At 38.8% G+C, this 27,883-nt stretch overlaps 1 protein-coding gene and 1 long non-coding RNA gene across 3 annotated transcripts in view; one reads left to right on the top strand and one right to left on the bottom strand.

Annotated features, from left to right (window-relative positions):
* The window catches only part of LOC137857856 (uncharacterized), a 197,891-nt gene that overhangs the window by 52,943 nt on the left and 117,065 nt on the right, over positions 1–27,883 (bottom strand). The window contains exon 4 of the long non-coding RNA XR_011097298.1: positions 17,203–17,245. This is a non-coding gene — a long non-coding RNA (uncharacterized lncRNA). The remainder of the gene's footprint in view (positions 1–17,202; positions 17,246–27,883) is intronic.
* SLC17A6 (solute carrier family 17 member 6) overlaps positions 4,158–27,883 on the top strand; it is a 33,583-nt gene continuing 9,857 nt past the window's right edge. The window contains exons 1-6 of one of the 2 annotated variants that reach the window (XM_068684963.1): positions 4,158–4,950; positions 7,886–8,138; positions 8,831–8,949; positions 25,130–25,244; positions 27,034–27,121; positions 27,225–27,311. In XM_068684963.1, coding sequence (XP_068541064.1) covers positions 4,865–4,950; positions 7,886–8,138; positions 8,831–8,949; positions 25,130–25,244; positions 27,034–27,121; positions 27,225–27,311 — 748 coding nt within the window. In that variant the 5' untranslated portion in view covers positions 4,158–4,864. Of the gene's footprint in view, positions 4,951–7,707; positions 7,723–7,885; positions 8,139–8,830; positions 8,950–25,129; positions 25,245–27,033; positions 27,122–27,224; positions 27,312–27,883 lie in introns of those variants that run through there. The other variant, XM_068684965.1, reaches the window with a different exon arrangement.

Raw genomic sequence — 27,883 nt, forward strand, 5'->3', positions numbered from 1 at the left:
AAATAATGATAGATTAATGATATAAAAGATCATTAACCATCATATTAATAAAAGATAGGATAATATGCTTCAATGCTTGGCTTGGTTTCATTGTGGGTAATTGCATCCCACTCACCAAGTGTTGCATAGCTTTCCTGAGTACTGAGAGAATTGTTACTCCGTTTCACCCCCCGAGGTAGGTGCCTTTCTGTCTGCGTAACATGACAGATGGCTTGATGTCCTTAGGGATCCTTTGCATTTAACTCATGGAGCAGTACAGGAATTCAAAGGAACAGATGTTCCTATAATATCTGGTAAAAAGATAAGCATCTACATCTACTTTTAAGATTAATTATATCCTACACTGTCAGATTTCTCCACAGACTTATGATAAATAAATAAATAAATAAATAAACATTTAAAAAATAATACCAATACCATTGCTTTGACAATTTAAAGAGGATTTACTATCGGATGAAAGCTTACTAGATTTTTTATTTCAAATCTAGTTGTTATATTAAAAAACAAATGAGGTTTTAAACAGGAATAGAAGAAGAGAGGAAATAAATAAATCTCGATGTAAAGTAACCGAAAAATTTCCCACCATGGAATAGTTATACATGAGAACTTAGTATCACCCAGTGCTTTAGAGGCTTTTACCACTAGAGGGCTGAAGCAAAAGCCTCAATATGACAATGAAAACTGATTTTGCTACACAAGAGCCGAACACACCCTGGATTATGTGAAATGTAGGTATTGCCATTACAGTTAACACGAATATTTTATATGCTTAAAACAATTAATATCTTGACTGAATATTTATTTTCAATAAACAGTTTATGTAAAAAATGTTTATGGGAAAAAGAAAAAAAAAAAAAAGAAAGAAACCAACAACAACAAACGAAGAAGCTGTTCCTTGTGGCCTGACAAGCAAGATCATTATTTTGGCATTGATTTGGGCTTTTGCAGTTCCATGGTCCCAAAGAAAGTAAGAAATTTATTTGAAGGTGACATCAAATTCCATCAGATTCAATGGATAACTGTCATAAACAGAAGCAGGAGTTAAATCATGACTTTTGAGGCATATTTATGCTACCTTAGTCCCAAGCGACTCAACATTACAGACATACATTTAATGGCATAACTAAGATTTCTCAATCATAATTTATTTCCAAAGTCAAGACTATATCAATAAGAACAGTACTGTGTTGCCTTTTAGTTGAAAGGGAAAACAAAATCTCTTAGCTTGAATGTGTGTAATCATAAGAGTTTAAAGTGATAAGCATATGATAATTTTTTAAAAATGGATCACAAAATATATATACATTTGGAACCTCTGTGTGTCTGACACCTAGGAAAGAGAAAATTCATACCATAGTGTATCAGCAGCAAAGGTAAGGTCAAAAATGGAATTGAAAATTGCATTTTTAAATTACCGGAATGTATAACTGATGAAAATTTTAGCTTTGGGTGTAGTTTGCTTCAGCAAAACTAAATCTTAGGGAAGAGAAATGTATATTGGTGTGTAGATTTTGTAGTCTTCTAAATGGATTATGCTATATTTAGAACCTATTCAGAGGGTTATTATAGAAAAAAATGAGATTAGATATGGGGTAATATAAAAAACTGAGCGAACAACCACAGTTATAATTTTTCATCTCTTTTTGCTTAATTTGTTGAAATAGCCCAGTCAGAAACTTGTATAAAGGGACTATTTCTAGAAACAAAAGGTAAGGACTCAGTCCTTTGGCCCTCAGACAAGCAAAAGAAAAAGAAAATCTTATCAAATAGAATTTTATCTAATTACAAGATTTCACGATTAAACAATCAGCTTTCTGCCCCATGTGAAAAACTACAGGCATCTGCAGCGTTCTGCTGGATCTACTTTACATTATATAATATTTGTTATATTTATTGCATCATACCTTATTGTATTGTATTGTATTGTATTGTATTATATTATATTATATTAATTACATTACATTACATTATATTAATATCCCACAGACAGTCTTAGTGCTTTCTCAGGAAAGTGTGTTTCTTTACTGGGTGGCTTTTGACTGAATTTCTTTGCTTCTGGGCAATTGGTGACCATTTAGCAGTGACAGCCAGACTAGAATTTTCTGCATGATGAATCTTCTTCCATTTTACCTGCCCCTGATGCCAGTGGAAAGAACTCACAATGATTTCAATTGAGTTTGAATTCGGCCTTTTGTGAGAGGATTGTGTATGTGACAGGTATTCATTATAGAAATAATTATTGCTAACAATATTGATAACATGTATTGTTATGCATTGTTTCATCTAGAAATAGCTTATTCTACCAAAATTAAATAACTAATAAATAATGATTAAAAAGTTGACATCTGCACATCTTCTACAACACTACTGACATTCACTTTCTACTATTCTCATTAGTCCTGATCTGAAACCGGAACAGCTGACTTGGATCAGGATGTGACTCAGTAATATTTGGATATAGTATGTAATAGTCATAAAATTTCTGCTTCAAATGGCTACAGCAGCAGCCTATTCACGACAGCATTTTACTATCCCAAGGTTATTTGCTATTCTGCATGTTTCATACAAGTAAAGACTCATTCTCCTCCACTAAGTGTCTATAAACAGGATTGTTTTATCTGGCCTTTAAATCCATTTGCATTTGGTATGACAGATTATTTCTCTTTTCCAGATCAGTCATAATTTACCTATTAAATGTTATTATTTTAATAATAATTACTGCTGCTACATTGAGCCATGGCACCAATGTCAGAGCTGAGCTTTCTAAAGGAGAGCCAGAGCTCTTTTTTGTATGTAGCGTGTAAAGAAATGAAACACCCTTGCTCTGCAGACTTTACGATCTCGAATTCCAGCTGAAAAAAAAAAAAAGTGCTCAGTAGTTTTCTGAAAGGCTTGCTTTATGGAATCCAAATCCGTCTAATGTACACAGGTTTCCTTTGAGCATCTGCAATGGCACACTGGAGCCACAAAACACTGGGAAGACTTGCTTATGTAACTGTCTAGGTTTGCATGTACTGGGAAAACAAATTCTTTCAGCAGTGCAATGGTAATAACGATTCCATACAGAAAACTATGCTGAAAACCACATTCAGTAACTACCATGATGTAGAAAACAGCGCTATGTTATGATGCTAATTAGCAGCGTTTCAATTACATATATTTTTAAGATATTTGCTATTATATTATTTTGTGGTTCTTTTACAACTCTGAAATGCTGAAATTCTACAGAGATTAGTCATTATGGAAATTTCAGTATTAAAATAATTGGCCTTTTATGTATAAACGTGCTTTGCTGCTGTAAAATTTCATTAACCCTCCACCAGAGGGCAACATTAGAAAAAAATATTTATATAAATCCAAAGAGCAGTTGCTTTTAGGATACTGCAGCTACAACCCGCATTTTCCTCGGGGAGTCTTACTTTGAAAATATGCTGTTTACGGTTTGTCAAATTTAGGCAAGTGAAGGAGCTTAATAATTTTAGGAAAAAAAAAAATTGTTTAGAACACAAGTTACACTTTTTTTTTTTTTTTTTTTTTGTAATTTACAAATGTACCGAAACCTTAAGATTAGTATGAAATATAATGTATATGAGTTAGAAAGAAATAATATGCTTTGCTTCTACAATCTAGTGTAAAATGATTAAAGTCAGAAAATTACTGTTAGATTCTGGAAAGAAAACTGTGTTGTCAGAATACGCCACACTCATACCAGTGCTGAAAATACCACATATCAAGTCTAGATGTTGTACTGGCCTATTCCAACGCAGAAATGCAGAGGATACAAAAGATATGAAAATAGTACGTGCTTAAGAGAAAGCGGTCACTATGGAATGCCTAATGTGATATAAAATAAGCTGCGCAAGCGAATATGGATATAGAGATAAATACACCTTCCAAATGGACGTTACCCATTTATAGCAAGAGCAGTACTACTTGCAGCTAACGCCCTGCTCCCAGAAGCGCGGTGGACTGCACGAAGGCCATGTCCTTTGCGCGCTCGGTGGAACAGCGATGCTCGCCCTGTCTCACCCCAAGTCCCGGGGCGAAGGGGGGGTCCCCACGAGGCCCGTCCGGGGCCCCCCGTGCTCGGGGGGCGGGCGGGGGCGGGGGCGCGGAGTGGGCGCGGTGCTGTCCGCGGTGCTGAAGGGGCGCGGCGCTGTCCGCCGTGCTGCTGGGCGCTGTCTGCGGTGCTGAAGGCGCTGTCCGTGGTGCTGAAGGACGGGGCGCAGCGCCCTGGGGGTGCCTCTCGGCCGCCGCCGCCTCGGGGCGCGACCCGCGGGTGGGCGGTGGGGCGGGAGCAGCGCACGGGCCGGCGCTCCGCGCCCTCCGGCGTCTGTAGCCAAGGGGGAATTTCGGGCTGCCTGCCTGCCTACCGCGGCCAACAGCACCCCTCCCCCTCTGGCTTTACAGCCGGGGAAAACGCCAGCGCCAAACGGAGATTTCTTGGAAACGCTCCCGCGAGGGGGGCTCCGTCCCCTCCCAGCCGGGCATGGCACGCCGCGAGCCCGCCACCTCTGAAGCCCGCGGGGCCGAGGAGACTTTCTGACCGTGCCTCGCAACTCCGCGCTGCCGGGAGAGCCGGGGGCTGCCTGCGGCGCACTCAGCCTCCTGCTCGCTGCCGCACACACGCGCGCTCCCTCGCCCTCGCCCTCTCCCCCCCCGGCTCCGCACGCCGTCTCTCCCTCTCCCTCTCTCTCTCACACACGCGCGCACGCTTTCTCTCCCTCTCCCTTTACCCGGAGGTGCACTGATAGCCATTTCATGAGGGGGGGAAAGTTACGAGATTAAACCAATATGAACCACCGTTGCTCGTAGCGGTGCCCTATCCAGAGCAGAGCAGAATCCAGCGAGCACCCCTGCAGGAATGGAGTCGGTAAAACAAAGGATTTTGACCCCTGGCAAGGAGGGATTGAAGAATTTTGCTGGAAAATCGCTTGGTCAACTCTACAGGTAAGACTGAGATCTATTATAGGAGCCTATTTGCTAGAAACAATCGGAAGCTTTTCTTAACCGTCAGCTGCTGAAGGAGGACGAAGAGGTATGCTTTGGGGAGGTTAGTGGCGGAGGGGCTGGGAGCTGTTTAGACAGCGCTGATATAATCTGGATCCTGGAAACTAGTGCTGAAGCTTCTCAATATGGCACCCTCGTAACTTGTCTATCTGATTCGTAGATGGTGTCAGTAAATATGTAGCCAAGGATTACCCCATCTTTCTCGCACAAAAACAGGACCCTATTTCAAATCATAATCAGCAGACAGGAGCTCCCTGTATTTTTGTTTTGTGTTAATTTTGCAATGTAGTCGCAGAAGCTCTATCGCTGCCCTTACGAGTCATTAAAAAATAATAATAATAATCTTTCCGAGTTTCGATTAGTCTTGTCCCTTGTGTAATTTGTCGTCAGAGGAAGATAAACACGGAGATGTATAAATAATTGATACCCGAACGATTTTTTTTTCTTCTGAAGCTGAAACATATAGATGGATGTGTTTAATTATTTATCCATCTGCATTGAGAAGCATCCACTTGTCTTACAAGTAATGCACAACTGCAATTGCTAAACTCATAAGCATCACTGTATTTCTGTGTGTACACATTTCTACCATCTTTAAGGTCTGTATACACAGATAAACAGACACAAATCCGCGCATCCCTAAAAGGGGTATGTACTAAAGTTGACACATCGTACCCCATCCAATCTAGTGACTTCAGTGACCTCCAGGACGTTTGAGAATAGCCTGTGAAAACCCAATATATTTTCGATCGCCACCTGTGCCAGAAATTACCCTGAAGTTTTCTCAAATTACAGATTAAAGCTAACTGCGGATTTATCTGCCTATTGTAGGTCACGTAAAAGTCTTTTTTCCATACCTATGCGGCAGTATTGGGCACAAGCACAAGGCTGGTCCACAGCATGAGTCACAACTTCTGCTGCCATTTTCAGGGAAGGGAAAATATCAGCGAAGAGATAAGACAAAATTAAAATTTTCATTTTAGCAGGAAAGGTACAATTTTGAAAAGCTGAAAGAACAACTAAACCCAACAACAACATAGTGAAAAACATATATGTCATCATCCTATTTAAACCATCTTCAGTAATCAGAAAAACAAAAAGGAATAACAGTTAATCAGAGAAGCTGATTAAAAATATCATTAAGGAAACAAACTTTCTTTTTTCCCCCTAAAAGACTGTACAAAATATAAATGAAACAAACGAACATGAGTACTGTTTTTTGTATCGTACAGTGAGTAATGGAAAAAGGATTTGTATTTTGCAGCAAAATTCCGTTTGAACTACCCCGTTAATAAACAAATACACCATTCACTATTTTTTTTTTCAAGGCACAGGACTGAACTATTTTTTTTTTCCTATTCTAAAAATTAAAATAGCTTTCACGTCCCTTACACCTTAGCGTCTTGCCGCAGATAAGTCCATTCGGTGAGAAGACACTTCTACATCATTCCTTATTCACACAAACGAATTTTTTAACTTAAAAGCACTGTGCTGCATTTTATTTACAACTTTAAGACAGTAAAAATAAGATGCGGTCTTAAAGCATGGAAATAATTCTCCCAGCAAAGAGAAAATCGTCAGGATTTCAAATGAGTAGCTATTAGCGAAAATCTCTGCATTTGCTCCAAAACACAGAGAACCTTTTGAGCCTGATTCTGCTAATTCTTGCTGCCCCATTAGCCGGATAAGTTAACCTCAAAAAGAAGCTCCTCTGAGGAGAACCTCTGAGGTGAGAAAACACTCTTAAAGCGGGGTTAGGGCAGTGCCAGGAGAGTGCCGAGTGTCGGGAAATGATCACGTACTCGCTCCTCAAGAGGATGGAGCTGGGATGGAAGTGGTTAGTGTTTCTGTCCTTTAAACACCTCAGTGACTGCAAAAGAAGACTAAGAGATTCAGCACGGGGTACCTGCTTGATAAACCCGATCTTTCGTATTATCCACACAATGTTTTTAAAGCTTTTCCACCAAAGAAGAGGCGCAATGTTCTAAGTTACCTTTCGTGAATGACAGGGTTGGTGGTTTATTTATTTTTTATTTTTTATTTATTTTTTTTTCTTTCGGTATTTTTCTGTTGATCGGAAATGGCTGCAAACAACCGGTTCCCTTCAGATTCCTGCACATTGATTTCTCGGAGATAGGATTCCGTGTAAAAACAAGGAAGTGGGAGCGATGAGGTCGAGGTTAGAGCTGAGCGGGAAAGGTGAAACCTGCCCAGCGATCACACACCCGCAACGTGTCGCTGAGCAGATGCGATCTTTTGCAAAGACTTCTCCGGAGATGTCAGTTCTCCAAAGACAGTCATGTTTTCTTTCACTGCATGTGACAGCCATTTTGCAAATCTAAAATAAGTAGCAATATCGCCCTCCCCTACCCCTTCTGTTACTATTTCTTTTGTTCCGAGACCAGAAACAAAACGCACACCAAGCTCGTTTCCCTTGGTGTTTGCTAGTACAGCAACGAGAGAATAAAAGCTTCTCCAGAAGACTGCTTTAGTTTCCAGCCTATGCCTCTTGGGCTACCCAACATGGCGCCTCTGCAGTGGTTACAGATGATGTCTTCTTAATGCGCCCTACATATTTAAGCAGAAGTCTTTAATGATAGATGAGCAATTCTCAGCTAGAGCTCCTCCCTGGGTTTCTGCGGCGGGGCGGCGGGGGGAGCTGGGGATGACTAATCGTGACTCCCACAGGTCACAGCTGAAGAACGGCTGAAGGTGAACGGAAAACAAGGAGTAAACACTCAAATCGAACCAAAGCCAGCCAAAGGGGCGGGGGGAGCGGTGAACTTAAGCCTCCGGCTGCCCGAGGTAGCCGTGCATTCAGGCAGGGCGGCAGGGCTGGAGCCGGGGCTTGACTTTCCCTTCTTGTGTCGGGCAGAGTCCTAGAGAAGAGGCAGAAGCCCGGGGACACCATCGAGCTGACGGAAGATGGGAAACCCATGGAAGTGCCCGAGAAGAAAGCCCCGCTCTGCGACTGTACCTGCTTCGGGCTGCCCCGGAGATACATCATTGCCATCATGAGTGGACTGGGATTCTGCATTTCCTTCGGGATCCGATGTAACTTGGGAGTGGCCATCGTGGACATGGTCAATAACAGCACCATACACCGAGGAGGAAAAATTATTAAAGAGGTGGGAAACCTTCCCTCGTAACTCCTCTGGCCTCTCGGTACAATTCCCAGCCCCAGGTCAGGCACTCGAGCGCAGCCGAGCCGGGCTCCGCCGCTCTCGGGGCGCTTCCCTCGCCTCGGGCCCGGCCCTGCGGCACTCCCCGGTCCCCCCGCGGCTCTGCCCGGCCCCGCCGCCGCCCTTCGCATCCCACTGCTGCAGGGGAAGTGCTTTTTACCGACTGTTCCTATTTTTCCCTTTCAGTTCCCAGCCCAAAGCCCTTTTGCGGTACAATTTACGGGCGGATTTTTTTTCCCCTTGTCGCACACAACCACGAAAAGCGCAGCTATCTCGTAAAATAACTATAGGGGAGGGGGAAGGAGGACAGCGAACAACCGACCGCAAGCAGATGTAACGGAGCCAGGGAGGTTGTGCAGGAATGTTTGAAAACACTGGGATGAAAGGATTTGCGTGGAAAAGGCGTCAAATGCCGAGGCTCGCTTTGAAGCGGCTCGGAGCAAGGGGGGCAGAAGGAGGCGCTGGGAGCTTGGGGTCAGGAGGAGGCGCAGGGAATTTGGGGGGCAAGAGGAGTGTTTGCGGTGGGGAGAGGGTCGCACCCCGGGCCGAAGCTGCCGCGGGTGCGCGCGTTATCCCGGCCCGATGACAGCCTCCCTCTGCTGTTTCTCTCCTTCTCTCCCCGTCCCTTACGCTGGAAGAAAGCGAAGTTCAATTGGGATCCCGAAACAGTTGGCATGATCCACGGCTCTTTTTTCTGGGGATACATAATCACCCAAATCCCCGGCGGGTATATCTCGTCCCGACTGGCAGCGAACAGGTAACAGCCGGCCCCGTCCCGATGGCAGGCGCTGTGCAGGAGCGGGGGAGGGGGGGGGTGAGGGGGGGCTGACGGGGTGCTCTGCTCGGGCATGGGGCGCCCGCCTCTGAGCTACCTGCCGGAGCGGGCCGGGGGGGCGCGGAGCTGCTTCTCCCGGTAAAGAAGTTGGCAGGGGAGGTTGTGGAGACGCCAGTCAAAGACCCGCATTCAGAGGCAAGCCCGGAGGTTCGTTATTGCTTCAAAGCTTGAGAGATTATTTTTTTTTCCATTACCGAATGAAAGAATTTTATGATTTTTTTTTTTTCCTATGAAAAGGAAAAGCATCGGCAGGAATTTTCCATTAACGCAAATGAATTTCGAATGGTCAAAAAACATGTTTCAATGAGACCTACACAATGAAAGGAAAGTGCAGATGGTGCGGGGACTTAAGGACTCGTTTCTATGGTGTCTGGCAATTTTTCAAGCACCCAGGGTGCGATTCTACCTGTTAATTAGATCCGCTGAGTATTCAAGACACATGAGGCTTTCACATCCACACTTAATGCCATAGGCTCCACGTTCGGAGAAACAGCAAAGGTCCTAGTGCCACTCTTCAAAACAATTACAAACTAAGTGCAAATGGATACTAAAATCAGCAATATATACCTTTAACTCTTCTCAGGAGTGTGCAACATCAAAGGTAGGATAGATTGCCTGGGGAGAAAGCTGGCTTGTATTTGCTGGCGAAAGAGGGGAGCTATGGCAAAAGACTCTCAAACGTAAATACCTTTTAGACAGATGCCTACATGAACAATGATGAGCATTTACTAATGGGGAGATCCTCCAGAACTTGGAAAACACTAACACAACCAGAACACAACATTTATTAAACTGGCGCGATCACTGTCTGTCAGTTTACGAGTGCCAGCTTTTTGACAATGGTTCGCAAAAGTAAAAGGTAATTGCAAAAAAACCCCCACCAATTAACAGCTCGCTAGAGGGCTCCTCCTCTGAGCGCTTTTGCATCTTTGCACAGTCTGTAACCCTTGAAGATTAACAGGAGTTTTGCTTAAAACTGCAGGATTTTACTCAGAGAAACAAAAGTCTGTCCTCATTTGCCCTAGCAATGTCCTTAATTTACATCAATCGAGATGTAAAGTGATGTTAACTACAACGATTTGCAAGACAAAGGCTTGGACATCCCCAGGAAAACTCGGTAGTATAAACACATGACCTGGCACAGGTGAATCAAACTTTTCTCCTCTTCATGAACATTTACATTTACACCAGTGAATGTAGACCAGTTCCAGTTGTTAACCTGGATGTACTTTAACTCAGCAACTTTCATAGATGAATGGTTAATTATTAGCACCGTGGAAGCCTAAGAGACACCTCCCACACAAGGCAAATGACCATGTAAACCACAGATTTAAGTATGGAACTACCTGTGACATGCCAGCCAGTAACCGCAAACAGTCAAACATGGATAGTGGCTGTGATTTGTATCTAGTCTGTAGATAAAAAAATGGCATAGAATGAAGAGATGGGTTGTGGTTCGAATAAGCACTGAGGAGGCCAAACCCCAAATTAGTTCCTGAATGCCACAAACAGATTTTGACATCTACATGTTCAACTTGAAATGAACAGAATGACTGGAGGGTTAACTGGCACCTAAAATGTGTTGGAAAGCTTGGTGTCCATACCTTCCATACCTTTCCCAAGAAAGTCTGCATCAGAACAAGTCATAGAAGTGGGTATATAGGCTTAGAGGCCCACAGTACCATTAGAATATGAGCTACTGTAAAATCCTCTGTTGGTTTACACGTGCTACAGCCTCAGCTGGTCCCTTCATGCTGTGGTGGACGACAGCCAAATAACATTTTTGTTTGTTTCTTTGTTTTGTTTTAATCCTCACTGAATATCTTTGTGCCACCAGTGCTTTCCTTTACATTCAGAGCAAGTCTGAATTCATATGGAAAAACTAACTTCAGGTGTCCTTCACATTAAAAAAAAAAATAATAGCCTCTAGACTAGCATAACCAGATTCAAGACAATCCATGAGAAACAGCCTTGAGCTGAAGAAAAATGGAGACTTTCAACAGGGAGAAGGGAGAATGATTCATTCCCTGGGAGTGAAGGAGATAATGATTACATTGGAAAGATAGCATGAACGAAAGAAAAACTGCCTCCCGACTGCCAAGTGTCATGGAAGGAAATTGGGAAGAGGGTCAAGGTCTGTTTTGTGAGCTTAATTTGCTGTTGACAGGGAGTTGCAGAGTGTACAGGACAGAGTTTGCTTGACATAAAGATTCAGTCTAGCAACCAATTATAGAGATGGGGTTGACATAGCTTGAATGTGTCACTAAGGTATAACACGTGGAAGAAATGACCCTCCTGTGGTATCAAGTAAACCTTTCTACACACAATGCATTAGTTCCAAGCTGGGCAGGATCCCTTTATCTTGATCCTGCCCCTGTTTAAAAATGCTTGTTGCCATTAAAGAATTAGCAAGTCTGCATTGCTGGGAACTCTCTAACATTTTTTTTTCCCCCAATAACAGCCTGTCATTGGGTAACATTTTACTGACATCCTTTGATAATTGTACAACTCAAGGCTTCTGCTGCATAGTTATTCTGCTCTGCCTTGACCCATTGATCTTGTCACACACAGCTCTCCATTGCTTCTGGCATATCAGATTTAGTGATTTACAGATTTACAAGTAGTAAATGGACTTTCTCAGGAATTTGCACTAGCTAGTTTGGGTCTCACTTTTTCTCATTTTGTATAACTGATAATTTTGTTATAGTCTTTTCAGCCCAACTCTAAGAAAAATGCTTTATTTAAAAGAGATATGTTTATACTGCTATAGTACCAACAAGATCAAACAAAAATGCCTTTCAAAATTGCAGAGAACATTCAGAAATACCTGTCCTGTACACTTACTTCTCAGGTGATCAGGACAAGTTGGGTTAGTGCATTGCAGAGGTTGGTGCTCCTGAACATTTCCAACCTCTGTTGACTTCTATAGCAATAGGGGACATTCGGCACATTGCAAGACAACATAATTTTTCAAAATATATGGGTTGGGCCTCAGGTGCAACCTCATTTGCAATCAGTGAAGCTTTGAACTTGCCTCCTTTGAGACGTGTGTGAAAATAGCAGAGATTTTCCTGTTGCTACAAGGCTGGAGACCTCTCCTCCCAGAGGAGGACCTGTCTCTGGAAGGTGCTGGTACAAAATGACTACACAGGCAACCACACTAGGCTGGAGGAACAAAGGAAGTCCAACGTGAAGTCCCATGGGTAGGGTTTATCACAGCTATACCTTTTCTCTGGGTTAAGTTCTCAATGAACAATTAACTTTGTCATCAATAAAACATCATACAATGAGCAGAATACTGAGGCATGTTCTAGTAGTTTAGAGAAGGCATTTTGTCACATGGATATCCAAGTTTGCAACTAATCTAGGTTATTTCTCATACCTGAACTTATGTAGAACTTCATACTATAAGCAATGCCCTTCTCTCCTGTGCAGGGAGCAGAGATGTTTCTCTATCTTTATCAGGAGTAAATTAGCCATGATTCAGAGGTGTTGAGACCATAGGGGCAAGAACATATGAGCAGATTCCAGATACAATTCTAACATTATATACGTATTTATTCGGTACACCCCACTCTGGTTAGTAATAGCAGAGATTTCTCACAGAAGAGTGAATAAATAGTGAAACTATTTTTTTTTTTTTTTTTTGAAATTGCTGGGGATTCAATGTACTGTTTTTCACTAAAGTTACATTGGATTTTCACTACTGTGAGTGGGATTTTCATGAAGAGGTAACTGAGTTGCTTTTGCATTGTTTATAAGTATTTTTCTTTGAAAAAATCAAGAAAACATGAAAACTCAAGTGTGATGTACTAATATCATGTATCCAGACTATTTAATCAGCTGAGCTATTACTCATAATGGCAGTTAATGCCATTTAAGAGCACAAAGAACATCTCATTTGAATGCTTTTAAACTACAGGTTTGAATGTCAGCATTAGAGTGGCTCCCACCAGAGGGGCTATCATTATACAATTACCATGAGATGTGAGCAGAAACAGTAAGAAATGCCGACAGTCTTCTAACCCAACTGAGTCTTAATTTCTATTTAGGTCATAAAAAGAACTTTAGCTGGAGCTGATTGGACATCACCTTATCTTGACAAATTCAGAATAAATATACAATCATTCTCATATACTGAAATTGCATTAAAAGACAAAGAAATTTGTGGTTTGGTGATTCTTCAACTATCTTTCCAAATTTGATTTAAGTGGAACGTGAAGGCCAAGATATTTAAATGTTTTGAAACAATTCAAGGAATGCAATATTTTGATATGAAATTCAGAAACGACATTTTAAAATTACATTATTTTGTAGTCTTTTAATGATTATGTTGTAAGCAGGTTTGGATGTTTTGATACTTTGAAATCACTGTCGGCATATAGTCTGGACACTGGTGCAGGTTTTCTTGCCTTTGAGCTCCTCCAGGAGGATCTATACTGCTTAATGAAGCAAGCAACTTAGGAAGCACTTAAAACCTCGAGTGTATTTTATCATTCCCAAAATATGCTTTTCTCTGCCTGTATACTGTATACAGATTACCCAGATTACTTGGGCTGTTTGCCTAAGCCACCATGTGGTGTGATAGAGCCCCTTTTCTTTGAGTTTTGCACAACCAAGTGGGTAATTTTGCACAACCAAGTGGTGTAATTGGAAAAGTGATTTATTTCATGCTGGTAGACTTTAAAGATTATGTGCTAGTGTTTATGAACACTTCAAGGATTTAGCCACTATTATGATAGTGCTGAGTAGTCCTTAAGCAAGATCTATGGAGATGTTGACATTTCTTCAGCCGCTTCAGGTGTATGTATAAATTTGTGGGTGCAAAATGGACCAGACAACCAGAAGATATATTTAAGATCATTTAGTAAGCTGGGTTCTCTTCAAAATAATACACATGAGGCTTAAGTGCAAGTAACATCGAGGAGTGGCAAACCACCCTGGGAAGCTGTAACACTGAGTGGTTTCCTAAGCCATTCTGTTCCAGAAACCTGTCATGAGTTTCCAACAAGATGCTCTAGTAGGGGAGCCAATATAATCCTGGGATACGTATATTTCTGTATTTAGAGCAGTCAGTGTATTTAGGTCAACGGAAATGACCATGGATTGTTGCAGGTAATTTGAGTACATGTATATTAGGATTAAAAATCACAGATGGGATATGGAAGGGTCACAAAATTACATGAAAAATAGAATATAATGCCATATAGTGAAAAAAATAGAAAGAACAATGTATTCAGTGTATCAATATATCTAAAACAATACTTGCAGGTAATTTGTTTCTAAAATACATAATTAACTCCTCTGGAAAAAAAATCCTAGGTATAAATGTGTTTTTTAGAAAGATATAGAAAGTAGAAAGATATAACTAGAATCAGTAAGTAAAAGCTAGATTAAAAAAAAAAAAACAAACAAAAACAAAAAAAAAACCACAAAGCATAAATGTTAGTAATAACAGCTAGCACTGGGAAATTATATGAAATTATTAAGTCTTCTCCTTTGGGTGTTAGATTCCTATTTTGAAAATTGTATTTTAGCTACTACAAATATATGCTTTCAGTACAGGGATAATTAGGTGAAATATAAGAGATAATTAAACAAAATATAAGGTCTAATGTCACAGAGGATGTCAGGCTAGATGAACTAATATTTTCTTGGACTTAGCATTATTAATTTGTTCTGTCATTAACCTGGAAAAACAATAATTTTATTTACATTAATATTTCCTATTCCACATTTGTGCAATGAAAAGCTGCAACTGTTTGAATAAACCTCCTGCTGTGCTGTCACATGCATATGGAAAGGTATCAAGCTAGGCTGTTTTTCACCACGTCATCTCAGGGTACTTTAAATGCAGTTATATTTTAACTTCTGACTCATCCTTTTTAAATTCTTTAAAAAACACACTGCAGAAGTGTAATAAATCCATTGTCCTATCAGAAGCAGTACCAAAATGCCATGGCAGGATTTCCTCACTGATCACAGTTAGGATGTTAACAGGTTAAATACTTACCATAAATCATCAAAGATTCTCTGAAATTAATGGGTCACTGTTAATGGGTCATACAGGCTGGGGAATTCATTTCCAAGAAAATATATTTAAAATACAAATGCAGTTTTTGACTGTACATGCCAAACACTGTTTCAAAAACAGATCTGTAATAGTCACAGACTTTTTTTTTGTAAAACAAAGCTGGCTATTTTAACTCATCTGTGTATCCTTAAGCATTAGAACTCTCACACATAAAGACCTACAGAAAGCAGAATAGAATGATGACTTAAAAAAATGTATGTCACATTGTAATTCTATGATAATGGCTTATATTTCTCATTATCTATTAAACCACAAATCCTTGCACTATTCACATTAAGGATCATCCTTACAGAATTACTCTGAATTTCTCTGCCACCTAATTATCTCTCATCTCTGTTAACTCTTCATCATTGTCACATTCCAACCTGATTGAAAATATATAAATCAACCTTTCATTTCAAATTCTTTTTTGTTTTTAAAGTGCCATTCATCTTGTTATTAAGGGCTAAATCCTTGTACCCAGCAAGTAATCCGATAGGATTATTTCCATCAATAACCTGAATGATATTTCAGACAACTATATGTCAGAGCATTTCATCTCAGAGACCCAAAGATTTTCACAGAAAGTGTGTTGTTTGTGTGTCACTGAAATTATAATACCTTTCTCCTTAATTCAGTCAGTCCTAATGACAACAAGCATGAAATACATAAGCTAAGTATTGGTTTAGAAATAGAAGTACAAAGATTTCCTGGAACTTAACATCTTTACATTTTCCTGTAGGTAGAGATATTGTGTGAGGTTTATTTCTTTTGCAAACTATATATAGCGCACAGCATAACCAGGGAATGATTAGAGAAGAGCCAGTTTCTGAACCTCTGAAGACAGAAGCTGACCTTGCACCGTATGAGAGAACCCCTGCTGTTGTACTTGCGAGTTCCACCTTTCACATCCAGTTCAAAACCCTGCAGATTAAACTGGGCTATGAACCCAGGCACTGCCATTGGGTTCGTCTGTTTCCAGGCAAAGGAGCCAATACTGCACAAAAAAAGCAAGACGATTTTGTCACCTTGCTGCATTGCAGGGTGTTGTAAGCACCAGTCACTGCAAGGAGGGGACTGGGGAGACATCTATGGGCGGCTGGTCCTGCTGCTCCCTCTGCCATATGGCTCAGGGTCCTTCCATTTTTCTGTCATGAATGATGAAGCTGTTTTCACAATTTAATGATGCAACAAGGGATTTGGATAGGGGTTTTGGTTGATAAAAGGGGGCCTCAGATGTGTGACAAAAATTAATAATGTATCCAAGCCCTTATTATACTAGATTAGATGGCGGGAGGTCGGCTTTTACATATTAATGCTTCATGAAGGGCTTATAATAGGATTTAGTATGAAGGGCACATATACACATCCCCCTCCTCCCTTGTACACATATGAATGAAAATAACCTGTTTTATCACATTTCTAAAAAGACAAATAAAGCTGCTATACTATGGCTTCTGGCTACAGACTATTATGAGAGAGGATTAGTTTTATGCAATTCTCTCATAAAGCACGTTCAGCCTAAGACTGGCACTTGGGAATAAGTGTACCTCTCTAATGTCAAAGGTATCTTATTCTATCTGTTTTGCTGGGCAGCTGAGTTCATTAACCACTCTGATATTCATGGCATAGCCCCAGCTTTGTTAGCCCTGTGCCATTTTACGCAAACTGAGGGCCCGATTCAGAAGAAAGAAAAAAAAAATGCAACACTACATCCTGTCTATCATTCATGAAGCCATAAGCTGTCAGGGTGAGCATTTCAAATGAATGTGTCTACTGTATGAGGGTCAACAGAGTCAACAGAAAATTAGTCTATACTATAGAAAAGTCAGAGTGATGATATAATGTCACAGAATAGCTAAATATCGTCTCCTCGTAGGGGGTTCAATTCCTCCTAGTCCGTTTCAGATAAGAAAACAGAAATAGGAAATATCCCAAGAAGGATAATCAGCATGATTACAAAGTGAAAAGACAGTAAGACTAAAATAAACATTATCAGGATTATTTAGCTTACAAAAGACATGAATGAGTGACATGACAGGGACATAGTTAATAAACACGAGTATAAGTAATGTAAATATTCCAAATGAGTGGCTACTTACAGTTTGCAGTCAAGAAGGCAACTACTGAAGCAGCGGGAAACAGCTGGAAAAATGCAAACAATTGTCACAATATAATACAGAGGAAAAATGATCTTTTCAGAAGTCAGTAAGAGCACTGCTTACATTAGCATAAATTGAAAGAAAGTAAACCACCATTAAGGATGTTAAATATGGAGGTTCCAAGCAAACCTCAAGCAGTAACATTATAGGTGAAAATATTATGTTCTCTGGTGCTGTGAAGCACCTGTGTTACACAAGGTGGATTTTTGGAACTGTTGGGATATAGGATGGCAGTGATCGTAGATGATCGTATTCTCGAGATACTAAATCCAGAAGTAATTTGGGGACAAACCATAACAATTTCAGAATTTGACTCTGCTTGTTCAGATACAGCTAACAAGAGAAGGGTTACATCTGAAATTGGGACTTATTTTTGTATTCCCTCCTCCATTAATCTAAATCCTTTGATCTCATGTTTCTGATGAAATCTGAAAATTTGCCATCTGTAGAAAAGTTGCCACACAGTTTAGATACAATTACACCAGATGAATTCAGAGCAAACTTATAAAGAAAGCTTATTTATCGAGGTAATATTATCCAGATATGTCAATACTGTCAAAAAACTTTGCTCCCAGTTCTCTCCCAGGTCTTGAGCCTCCAGAATCCTTACTGCATGTATGATACCTGAAAACCAGGGTCCTGTTCACTGGGGAATATCTAATCCCCTCTGAAACAAAATCCATGTACGTTTCTGGCAGAGTTAACTCCAGACATTTATTACAACAGACATCCTTAATCACCTCTACCTGCTTTGGTACTCCACCCCAATACACTACATACACTGGATTTCATGTTACAAAATGCTGTTTAGGCTGTCTGCATAAAAATGTTAACGTCACCATCACTCTGTTCTGAAGGAATCCACATTTAACCTGAGCAGTAGGGATGCAGATATCCATAACATGTAGTCTGTATGTCACAAAACACTCCACAAAGCAGTACAGATAAAGCCTCTGAGTCCAGCACATAGCAATTATCATCCCAGCCAGATCCACAAAATATTTTAAAGCTGATTTATTTTATAGGTGTATTATATATCTCTAAATCAACAGAGACAGTTATGAATCACAGCCTAAGACCTGGAACTCGGTTAGGTAATTTGAATGAGATGGTCTTGATTTGAAACACGATCTAGCAGATTACATATTTAAAGAGCAAGCCAACCCAAAGCTAATGAGCTAGAAGGAATGAGTCTGAGTTTTGTCCAGACATCTATGGATATAATGAGCTGTAAAATGAAACCACAGGTTTGAGAGATTCCCCAGTAGAATTCAAACAGGAGAGAGAGAGGGTTAGTAGGGTGATCAAATGAATGAAGAATAAGGAAGATGAGATGGAGAAGGCCCAGCTTGCCTAGTGATGCAAAAGAAAGAAGACAGGATTTCTGCTGGGGTAAAATGCAAATATTAAAACTGCTAAAATAGACAGCATGGGTGCAATATATCTATTGGATGTAGGAAGTCACAAGCTGGAAAGGCTTCCAAAATAAGTAGAGCAAATGCTAATTACTTCTGAGATGGAACGAGGTCTGCTTATGAAAGGGTGATGTAATGCACTTGCTGGTAAAAGCAATGATCAGAATTTAATGACCCAGGAGTCTTTTACATTCAGCATCAATTGCTGTGATGCTGTCATCTAACAAGCCCAAAGTTCTTCAAAAAACACACACTGTATCAAAAATAAGTCTGTGAATGGAAGGCACAGCCTGAGAACTGTTTGACCTGTATAAGTCAGTGGCATTAATGGGGCTCAGAGAAGGCAGAAGGTGAAAGGGACCTTGTTACTGGTACACTTTGACTTCTGCATGGCATTTCGCTCTGGTGCTTGGACCAGTCCTAGTAAGGTCTATTCTACTAAAAGGCTTGGGAATATTTTGGTATTTATTTGTCTTCAAACCTGGCAGATTAAAGTATTAGAAGACCCTAGTACAGGTGGAGAGACACTTTGTAGGAAGGGAAGTGTTAATCAGCAGCTAAAATCCTGAAATTTCTATATATTCAGTCACTGTACAGCTGAAAGAAAAAAATGAAGTTAAATAAAATGGTCACAATTTGGCATTGCTAGCAACGTCTGCAGAAGAAAGGATTCTGAAAAGACTCTGCATGCCTACAGGCATTCAAGCTAGCTTCTGTCCTGTTTCTGCTTAGACATTATGCTTTACTCAAAAAAAATTAAGCATTTAATCCAGCATTCAGTTTTGCAGTTCTTCTCAGACAAGAAATTCTTTGGGTTGTAGAAAAAAAAAAAAAGCATAATTGATTCTATGTTGTGTTGCTGATCTTTTGCAGGAGAAGGTATGTCAAAGATAAATGATAGTCAGTGGAATCAGAACAGAAGATAACAAATTTTAGCAATCTTGAGCTGATAGAATAATCCACAAAGTCACTCTGCATGACACTGCCTAAAGCTGCTCCTGCTTTGGGACTCTCCCAAACAATCATGGTTCAAGGAAGAACATCTAAGGCTAGCAAAGATCTAGTTTATTTTTACATATGTTTCATAAAATAAGTCTTTGCTCTTTAACATATGTTATGCATTTTCTGTAAGGAAGAGAAATGTCAATAACATGCCAGCTGTTTCTCCTGCTTGACAACTTGAATCCAAATTTATTTATTTATTTATTTATTTATTAGAATTTTCATCTTCAGACTAGGTCGGGAAAGCTTTGCAAGGAAAATTCATGTTTTCACTCCTCTTTAATTTGTACCCTTACTTAACAAAAGAATCTCATGTAAGACTAGAAAAAATGTTTTACGTTTGTTTATGGCAAAATATTCCCTGTTCATTTTGTACGAAGAGTTTCCTATAAGCAAGACTTGTGCTCAGTTACAATTAGCTTAGATGATGTAGGACTGTGAGAAAAAATGTGGAAAAGCATTTGCATCAGTGAAGAGTCACTAAATATTTGTGTTCAAACTGGCTTGTGCACAAGGATGGCACCATCCTGTGAATACCTGTGTAGAAAACCATTCACAAGGTGGCAAAAGCAATTGATTGAATAGTTAAAAAAAGTTTAGACAGTTCATTAAAAGAGAGAAGATGGTGTTTTATATAAATGTACAATGCAAATACATTAGCCAATGAAAATAAAGGTGTTATAATGTGATCAGTATTACTGTAAAACTGTCAAGTACGGAGGTTGGATGTCCCAGAAATTACTATGGGCTACATTTTCCATAGGTTCCTGTTTACTGTCAGAGTAATAATCCCAGTAGTATTATGATTTAATTTGCTCTAACAATGTGGAATGCTGTGCTTTTTCCTCATGATTCCCGTGGAAATTATGACAAAACAAAATTATGAAGTTTTCTTATTCCACGGATAGGTCTTCAATGAAATGATGATAGGAAGCTTTTTGGAGGTGAAAAATATTCGGTTACAGTCCTGAATGAATTTCCTGCTGAAGTAACTTAAAACTTGTTTAGGTTATCATGAAAAGTGATGTGAAACCTTTTATGCCTTCATAGCTCTCGATGTAATTCCATTAAAATATACATTCCAAGTTGTTTTGTAGTTGTCAGTGAACATTTACTGTTTTTAAATTATTTTGGATTTTAATGAAGTGGCATTCATAGTTCATTAATACGGTATATACATGTATTTAAGCATCTTAAACCTCAAACATTTTCTCTTTGAAATAAATAGCTAAAATTGCCATTTTCAACACACACGTTACTTTTTTAAGGACAGACTTCAGTTAAGGTAATTCATATGCTTTTGATTTGACATATAACTTAATTTCTGTAAGTTTCTTTTTAATAAAAATGGACTGCAATTATCTGTAAAGAGGCACATAATTGTAGACATTGTCAATGATATTAAAGAATGACATCAATAAAAATGTGCTGGATTCTGACAACTGGAGAATTGAGTCCTACCATGCACATATGAAATGAGGTTTAGCTTTATGCAGTCATTTTAGTAATTTTCATTCCCAGTCCTTGGGGTAAGGGGATGCTTCCAACCAGGACTCCTTATTTTCAGATATCATATGTGCAACCCAATATGTCACCCATCTGGCATTCAGCATTTGGCACGCATCTGTATTCCCACTGTTCTCAGTTCACTTTTGAGCTGGCACTTTTTCCAACAAAGTAACAAAATCTATAATGCAACTCCAAGCAGAATGCTCATGTAATAAGAATTGCCTGGAAAAGGTAGATGAGAATGGTGGGGATGCATAGATATGTAGAAATTAGAAATCCAGAGATGAAAATAAATACATTTCTTTTCTCTTTAGTTGGTCCCAAAAGATAAAAATGAGCCAACTAGCTTGAAACCCCAAAAGATTAATTCTTCCTGCAACTTCATTCCATTCTAAGCATTTTTCCTGACATGTCAGAGTCATTTCCTTCCTCTGTTCCCATCCCAAAAGTCTCTTAGTCAAATATGATTTTGCTATTATTACTACTTGTATTACAGGAGGACTAAGGCACAGCTCATGACCTTCATATAATGCCAATGTCAGTAAAGCACTGAGGATCAATGTTAGATTTTGTCTTCTGGGACTGAGTCTACTGAGTCTAGAAATAGAAATAGATAAGCAAAGCATAATTCTTTGTTTCAGGGCTTCTGGTCACTTCTGTAGTTTAGGATTTACCTTTTTTTTTTTTTTTTTTTTTTTTTTTTTTCCTCTTTGACAAGCTACTACTGCTGTTATTCATTCATCTTCTTCTGTATATGGTTATTTTCTATATATGGGTACACTGGTTGCTGTTTTGGTGTCAGAAAGGAATTTTCCCCCACATCTAGGGACTGCTGAAGGTATATCGTAGCACTTAAATTCCCTCCTAATGCCAAGACCGAGAATGATGGCATTGTCATTAGCCTCTCCTGTTCTGTCTCTGTGTCATACTGCACTTTTCCCAGAGTCTACCTTCAGTCTGCTAAAGCTCTTCAATGTGTACCATGGAATTAAGATATGTTTTGTGGGGTTTGGAATGCACCTACCATGAAATAAATGTTCAGTTAATGTCGTAGCCAAACTGGGCAAATACGAACTGTAACTCAAGAGTACAGTGGATCATAAAATCAGTAACTCAATACATGTAACACAATGCTAAGCACTAAGGAAATACAACATAATTTGGGGGGGGCTGATATGTAGGTCAGTAAAATACCCCAGAAATGCACTGTATTTAGATCTAAATCATTATAAATGTAGTTAGCTAAGGTATTTCGAACAATAGAACAGGAAGTTTGTACAAAAAACAGAACTATACCACAATAATTCATTAGTAAGAAGACTTTAGTGATAGTGGGGATGAACTAAATATAACAAGATAAAAGAGCATGAAAGAGAAATACAGTGATATTTATGGATGCGTGTTGAGAAATGCAAAGCAAATGTAAGAAGCTGTATTTACTCCTGACTGAGAGTTATAGAGGAAACTAGGTCACTACAATAGACATACACTAAAAACATGGTACTTCATTTAATTTGGATTCAAAAAAAAAAAAAAAAAAAGGAACAGAAAGGACACTTTGTAATGTATTCTATTCTTAACTCCATAGATACTTGGAAAAAAAATGAGTTTGTTTTTGAGAAAGCTGCTTTGATAAAGCATAGCCCTGAGAGAACTCTGACTTACAAGTGACATTGTGGAATTGTTTTATATGGTCCTCAACATAACTGAACCTTCACTAGTAGCTGTGTGTCTGAATACAGACGAGATTTTCATTTTGAAGATACATGTCTTGAATCATTCTCTAAAATGCATTTTACTTTCTTTTCTAGAATGAACAAATTCAAAAAAACAGCTTCTCTTTAGCGAACATGAGAATAAGGCAATTTTGGGAAATACAGCCGTCAATTGTGGCAAACAGAAGCTGATTTCAGAGGCAGAATTGAAAAATTAGACTAAATTTCCTTGATGAAATAGCTATATACCACAACTATTTTGTAGATCTCATCCCTATAAAGAGATGGTAAATTCCTAATATTTCTGCAGGACCTGAAGAAGAACTGTGATTTAGAAAGTGTTTTGCTGATTCACACTAGCTAAGAATCTGCTCCCGCAAGTCTACACACTGATTCACAAACTTCAAAATATATCGCAGCATTAGGAACCTAGTTAAACATCTATTCAGAAAATAAATAGAAATAGCTACAAACCAAGCAGTACTTTCTTCTTGCTCACAAAGAAATGATATTTTCAGCGAATCTTTAAAAGAGTTACAGTCCATTTTTCTTCAGAAATTGGTAACAGGAACATCTTACTTTTAAAAAGAATTCATAAAAATCACAAGCAAAGCTCCCTTGAGTTCCACACTGTTCTCATTAGTACATATAGAAAAAAAGCAAATGAAAACCAAGACACCATTATATTTTATGTGAACATATCAGGGATATTAAAATGTAAGGCAATGAACTGCACTCACTTTTGATGTGATTCACAAAGCTACGAAGAGAAACTTACACGTATAGAAATTAGGAGTAAAGACAGAATTCAGGCCAAGACAGTTCACTCAATGAGACACAAACACACGCACCAGTCAGTCCCAGTGAATGTACTGAACATGCTGCCAAGCGAAGGCAGAATTGTGCTGCACAGCGAGCCAGATGTTCTCTGAGACAAGATGGGGACACCAGGAACACAGTGAAGAGACCAGGGTTAGAGCTATTTAACAAAGCCTACTTTAAGTGGCAGATTTTTTTTTTTTTTTTTTTTTTTTTTTTTTTAAGCTGCCATTTAATATTTGTCAGACTTTAGCTGTGGAATATGTTCAATTTGCTATTTAAAGTATTTTTATCAGGATGTAACTCTAAGCAGATGATTTGAAAAATAGATGTATTCAGGAAGAAATTTCCTCTAGAAATTTATCACAGCTTCTTCCTTCCTTAGCCTAAGGTCTGTTTCTCACTAACTTATGGCACCGTACCAATTTCTAAAGAACACATGCTAAGGTTAAAGGTTTCTGTCAAATCAGTTCCACATCAGATACCATGATGTCATATGTTAAGATATCTCCAGGATTTATCTTAGCATTACATAATTTTGTATAAAGAAAGAGGCCAATCAATGCCACTGGGTACATCACTTTGCATAGCTGAATGAACAGAAAAAAAAGAATAGTACTGGAGAAAAGGCTTGCTACCACAAGGGGTTCACATTCATTAAATTAAATTAAAATTTAGTCAAAACTATAATAATAATTTTGAATATGAATTATTATTTCACACATGTATTTAGACCTTATAATGTACTTGATTTAAAGCAATTGCTAGGATGTTGTTGGAGGCAAAATTATTGATATTCAATGAGCAGCCCCTGAAAAAAACAACAGAATGATCTCTGCTTTGGGCGTGTGCTTGACTTGACACACATTGACTTGCTTTTGTAGCTAAGAAAATGCTGGCTCTGTTTGAAATTCTTCCTTCTGCTTTGGCATATATAAATGTGGATTCTCTTCTGCTTTAAAAGTAGTGAATCTATGTTGCCATTTTCTTATGATTAAAGCATTAATACAAATTTCTCTTTTGCCCAGCCACCTGGTTTAGCAAAACTTTTGGAGATTTAATTTCTCTAGATGTTGGAGGATAGAATCAGAATTGGTTGAAATAAAGGTGAAAATTAACAAAAGGAAAGAGTGGGGATATATAAAGTAAATAAGATATAGACGTGATCGTACAAAAAGTATTTCCCTAGGAAACAATGCTAAATAGATGTATATGTCCACGTGGGTCTTATCACACAGGTTATTACCCTAAGATGAAAGCAGACACTAACCCAGTCCAGCAGTTATTATATCCCCTACATAAATATCATACACTGAAATTTATTGATACGGGTATGTGAACATATGTGGAATATGTGCACTGGAACAATACTGAAGTTGCTTCCTTTACTTGTTTCCACTCTTGCAGAGTGTTTGGTGCTGCTATACTGCTGACATCCTCCCTCAACATGCTAATACCATCTGCAGCCAGGGTGCATTACGGGTGTGTCATCTTTGTTAGGATCTTGCAGGGCCTTGTAGAGGTATGGAAAAATCGTAACATAACCAGTAAAAGTGATGCATGTTTATTAGCTTTTAAGTAGCAACTGTCACTTTTTTTGCTGAAAAATAAAAATTGCTTTTAATTTACTCCTGATTTTTAGTGTAATGGGTTACACTGTAAGAATTATAGATTTTCTTTCACCTATGAAATTATGTAGTGAAGTTTTCCCTTGCTGAGAAGTGAGTAATATAAACATTTAACAGTGCAGTTCTACTGAAATCCTGTCTTGCGCAGGGCTTACATTGGTGTTATTCTCAACAGTTATTTGCTGTCCAGTATCACAGACTAAATCTATAATAATGAATTAAGCTTCTCTCACAGCCTCCCTGGCCATGCGAATGAATGAGAGGTTTACAGTGACTGAGGAGATAAAAATGCTGAGCCTGCCTTCTAAATGTGTTTTTTTCAGATTTTAGACATGTGATCACTGCTCCTTTCTTCCCAAGTGCCATGCACTTCTGTTGTGTGACCTGAATTTATTTCATGCACTTTATTATTTATAAAGGCTCAAAAAGAAGGTGTAGAAAGTTAGGTAACTGGCAATTAAGTTCTTGAAGTATACGTGTGTAAACATAGATCCACTCCTGAAGAGTGCTTTGCATGGACACAGGTGTGCATGCCCACAAAGAGGAGAGGAGTAGAAGCAAGTGGTTAATTACAAAATAAAATAGCTCTTTCATCACTCATTTCGGTGATACTGTTTTAACGGATGGGAAATATAAAACATCTCAAGCAGTGCTCTCTGAAGAAGGTTTACAATAAATCATGGCAATCTTAAAATTATATCAGATTATTTGGGGGGAAGTTAATAAAGTTAACAAAAAAGACTGAAATGAACATTAAATTGGTTATAAAACCTCTTTGAATACAAAACAATGTATTTTACAAGCTTTTTGTGTATTCAGAGGGATAATCACAACATTTGCAAGAAGCTATTCATTTTTCTACTTTTTGCAAAGGAAATAAAACATCAAATTAAGAGAAAAATGGCTATATATAAGTATGCATACATCATAACAATTCTTATACTTGAATTTTGTGAAAAAGTACAGCACATTTCATAATGGATTTTCTAAAATTTCAGCACTGCAAGAGAGACCCAACCTAAAATGAAACTGGTTTAAAATCAAACCAACTGAGATCATCGAGTTCTTTGCTTAAGTGCTCAAAAAGGTTCATTAAAGACTAAGATATAAGATTATATTTTATTTATAGATTTATTTATTTATAGATTATATAAGATTATATTTTTAAGCTCTTATTGATCTTATTTTATATTTTTAGAGTAATGGAAAAGGAAACTGTATTTCCTAAATTATATATGAACTGCTAGAAGGTCATCAGAAAATGTTAGAAGGCCACCAAAACTGTGGGTTGCAGAAATGAGCCCAGCAGTAGAAAGATCCTGGAGGATCCATGTTTTCATCCCTCCTTTGACTCCGATACTTGTGCATTAAGATTCTTTCTTTTTAATTCTTCACTGTTCTCTCCTGGAAGGAGGAAGGCAGAGCAAAAGGGAATAATCATGTTTTGTTATCTGCTCTGTAAGGCTTCTGAAATGATTGGGGGTGATGAAAAAAACTCAATCAAACTTTACCAGATTGATTTACTAGAAATTGAAGTTTTTCTATGGCTGTGCTCAGACTTTGCTATAAAAATGTAAAGTGTTCTCAGCTTCCTGTTTGTAGCAGTGTTAAAACAGAAATTCATGCACAATGACCTGACCAACTGCTCAGCATTAGCTGACCTGTGGCACACTCGTTCCCCAGGGAGTCACCTACCCTGCCTGCCACGGCATCTGGAGCAAGTGGGCCCCCCCATTAGAGAGAAGTAGGTTAGCAACCACTTCCTTTTGTGGTAAGTAAATTTCCATTTAGGTCTTTCATTCCTTTGTAATATAAAAGCATTTTGAGATTGAATTTTTCTCCTTTTTTTCAACTACACACACCTTGTTTTGCAGGTTCCTATGCAGGAGCTGTTATTGCAATGCCTTTAGCTGGGATCCTAGTGCAATATACAGGGTGGTCTTCGGTGTTCTATGTGTATGGTATGCACTTCTGCTCATCTCACTCCAATATCACATCACCTTACTCTACACCATCTAAACATGAAAAGGCTACTGTTAAGAATGTCCCCCCACCAAAAACAAACAAACAAACGAACAACTGTTTCCATACAGTCTTGAGAAATAGAAAATAAAAGAACAGAATTTAAAGGAAATGAATATTATTAAACAAGAATGGTGAAACCTTCATCACTTCTAGTGCAAGCAGTGCAACCTGCTATGTGAATCCATAGAATCCCAGATTCTCAGAGGTAACATCTCTCTTTCATTTTACAACTGTAAGTTAAGAGTATCTCTCCTGAATAAAATGTCTTGATTTTTATCTGAATAGCTACATAACTCTATTCACACTAGTTGTGTGAATACACTGCTGGAAGAAAAATGTCCCAAAGGCCCAAAGGCAAATTTTACACATTTTGTAATGTAAAATTGATGTGAATCAAGGGGAACCCTTTCAGAAACTTAATAAACTACTCAAGAATCCTGTTGTTATGTTGAAAACAGCACCACAATCTTGTGTTTTGCAGGTAAAAAAATTAGTGCAGTAATCAAAC

The sequence above is a fragment of the Anas acuta genome, chromosome 5 (genome assembly GCF_963932015.1).
Source record: "Anas acuta chromosome 5, bAnaAcu1.1, whole genome shotgun sequence".
Lineage (NCBI taxonomy): Eukaryota > Metazoa > Chordata > Aves > Anseriformes > Anatidae > Anas > Anas acuta.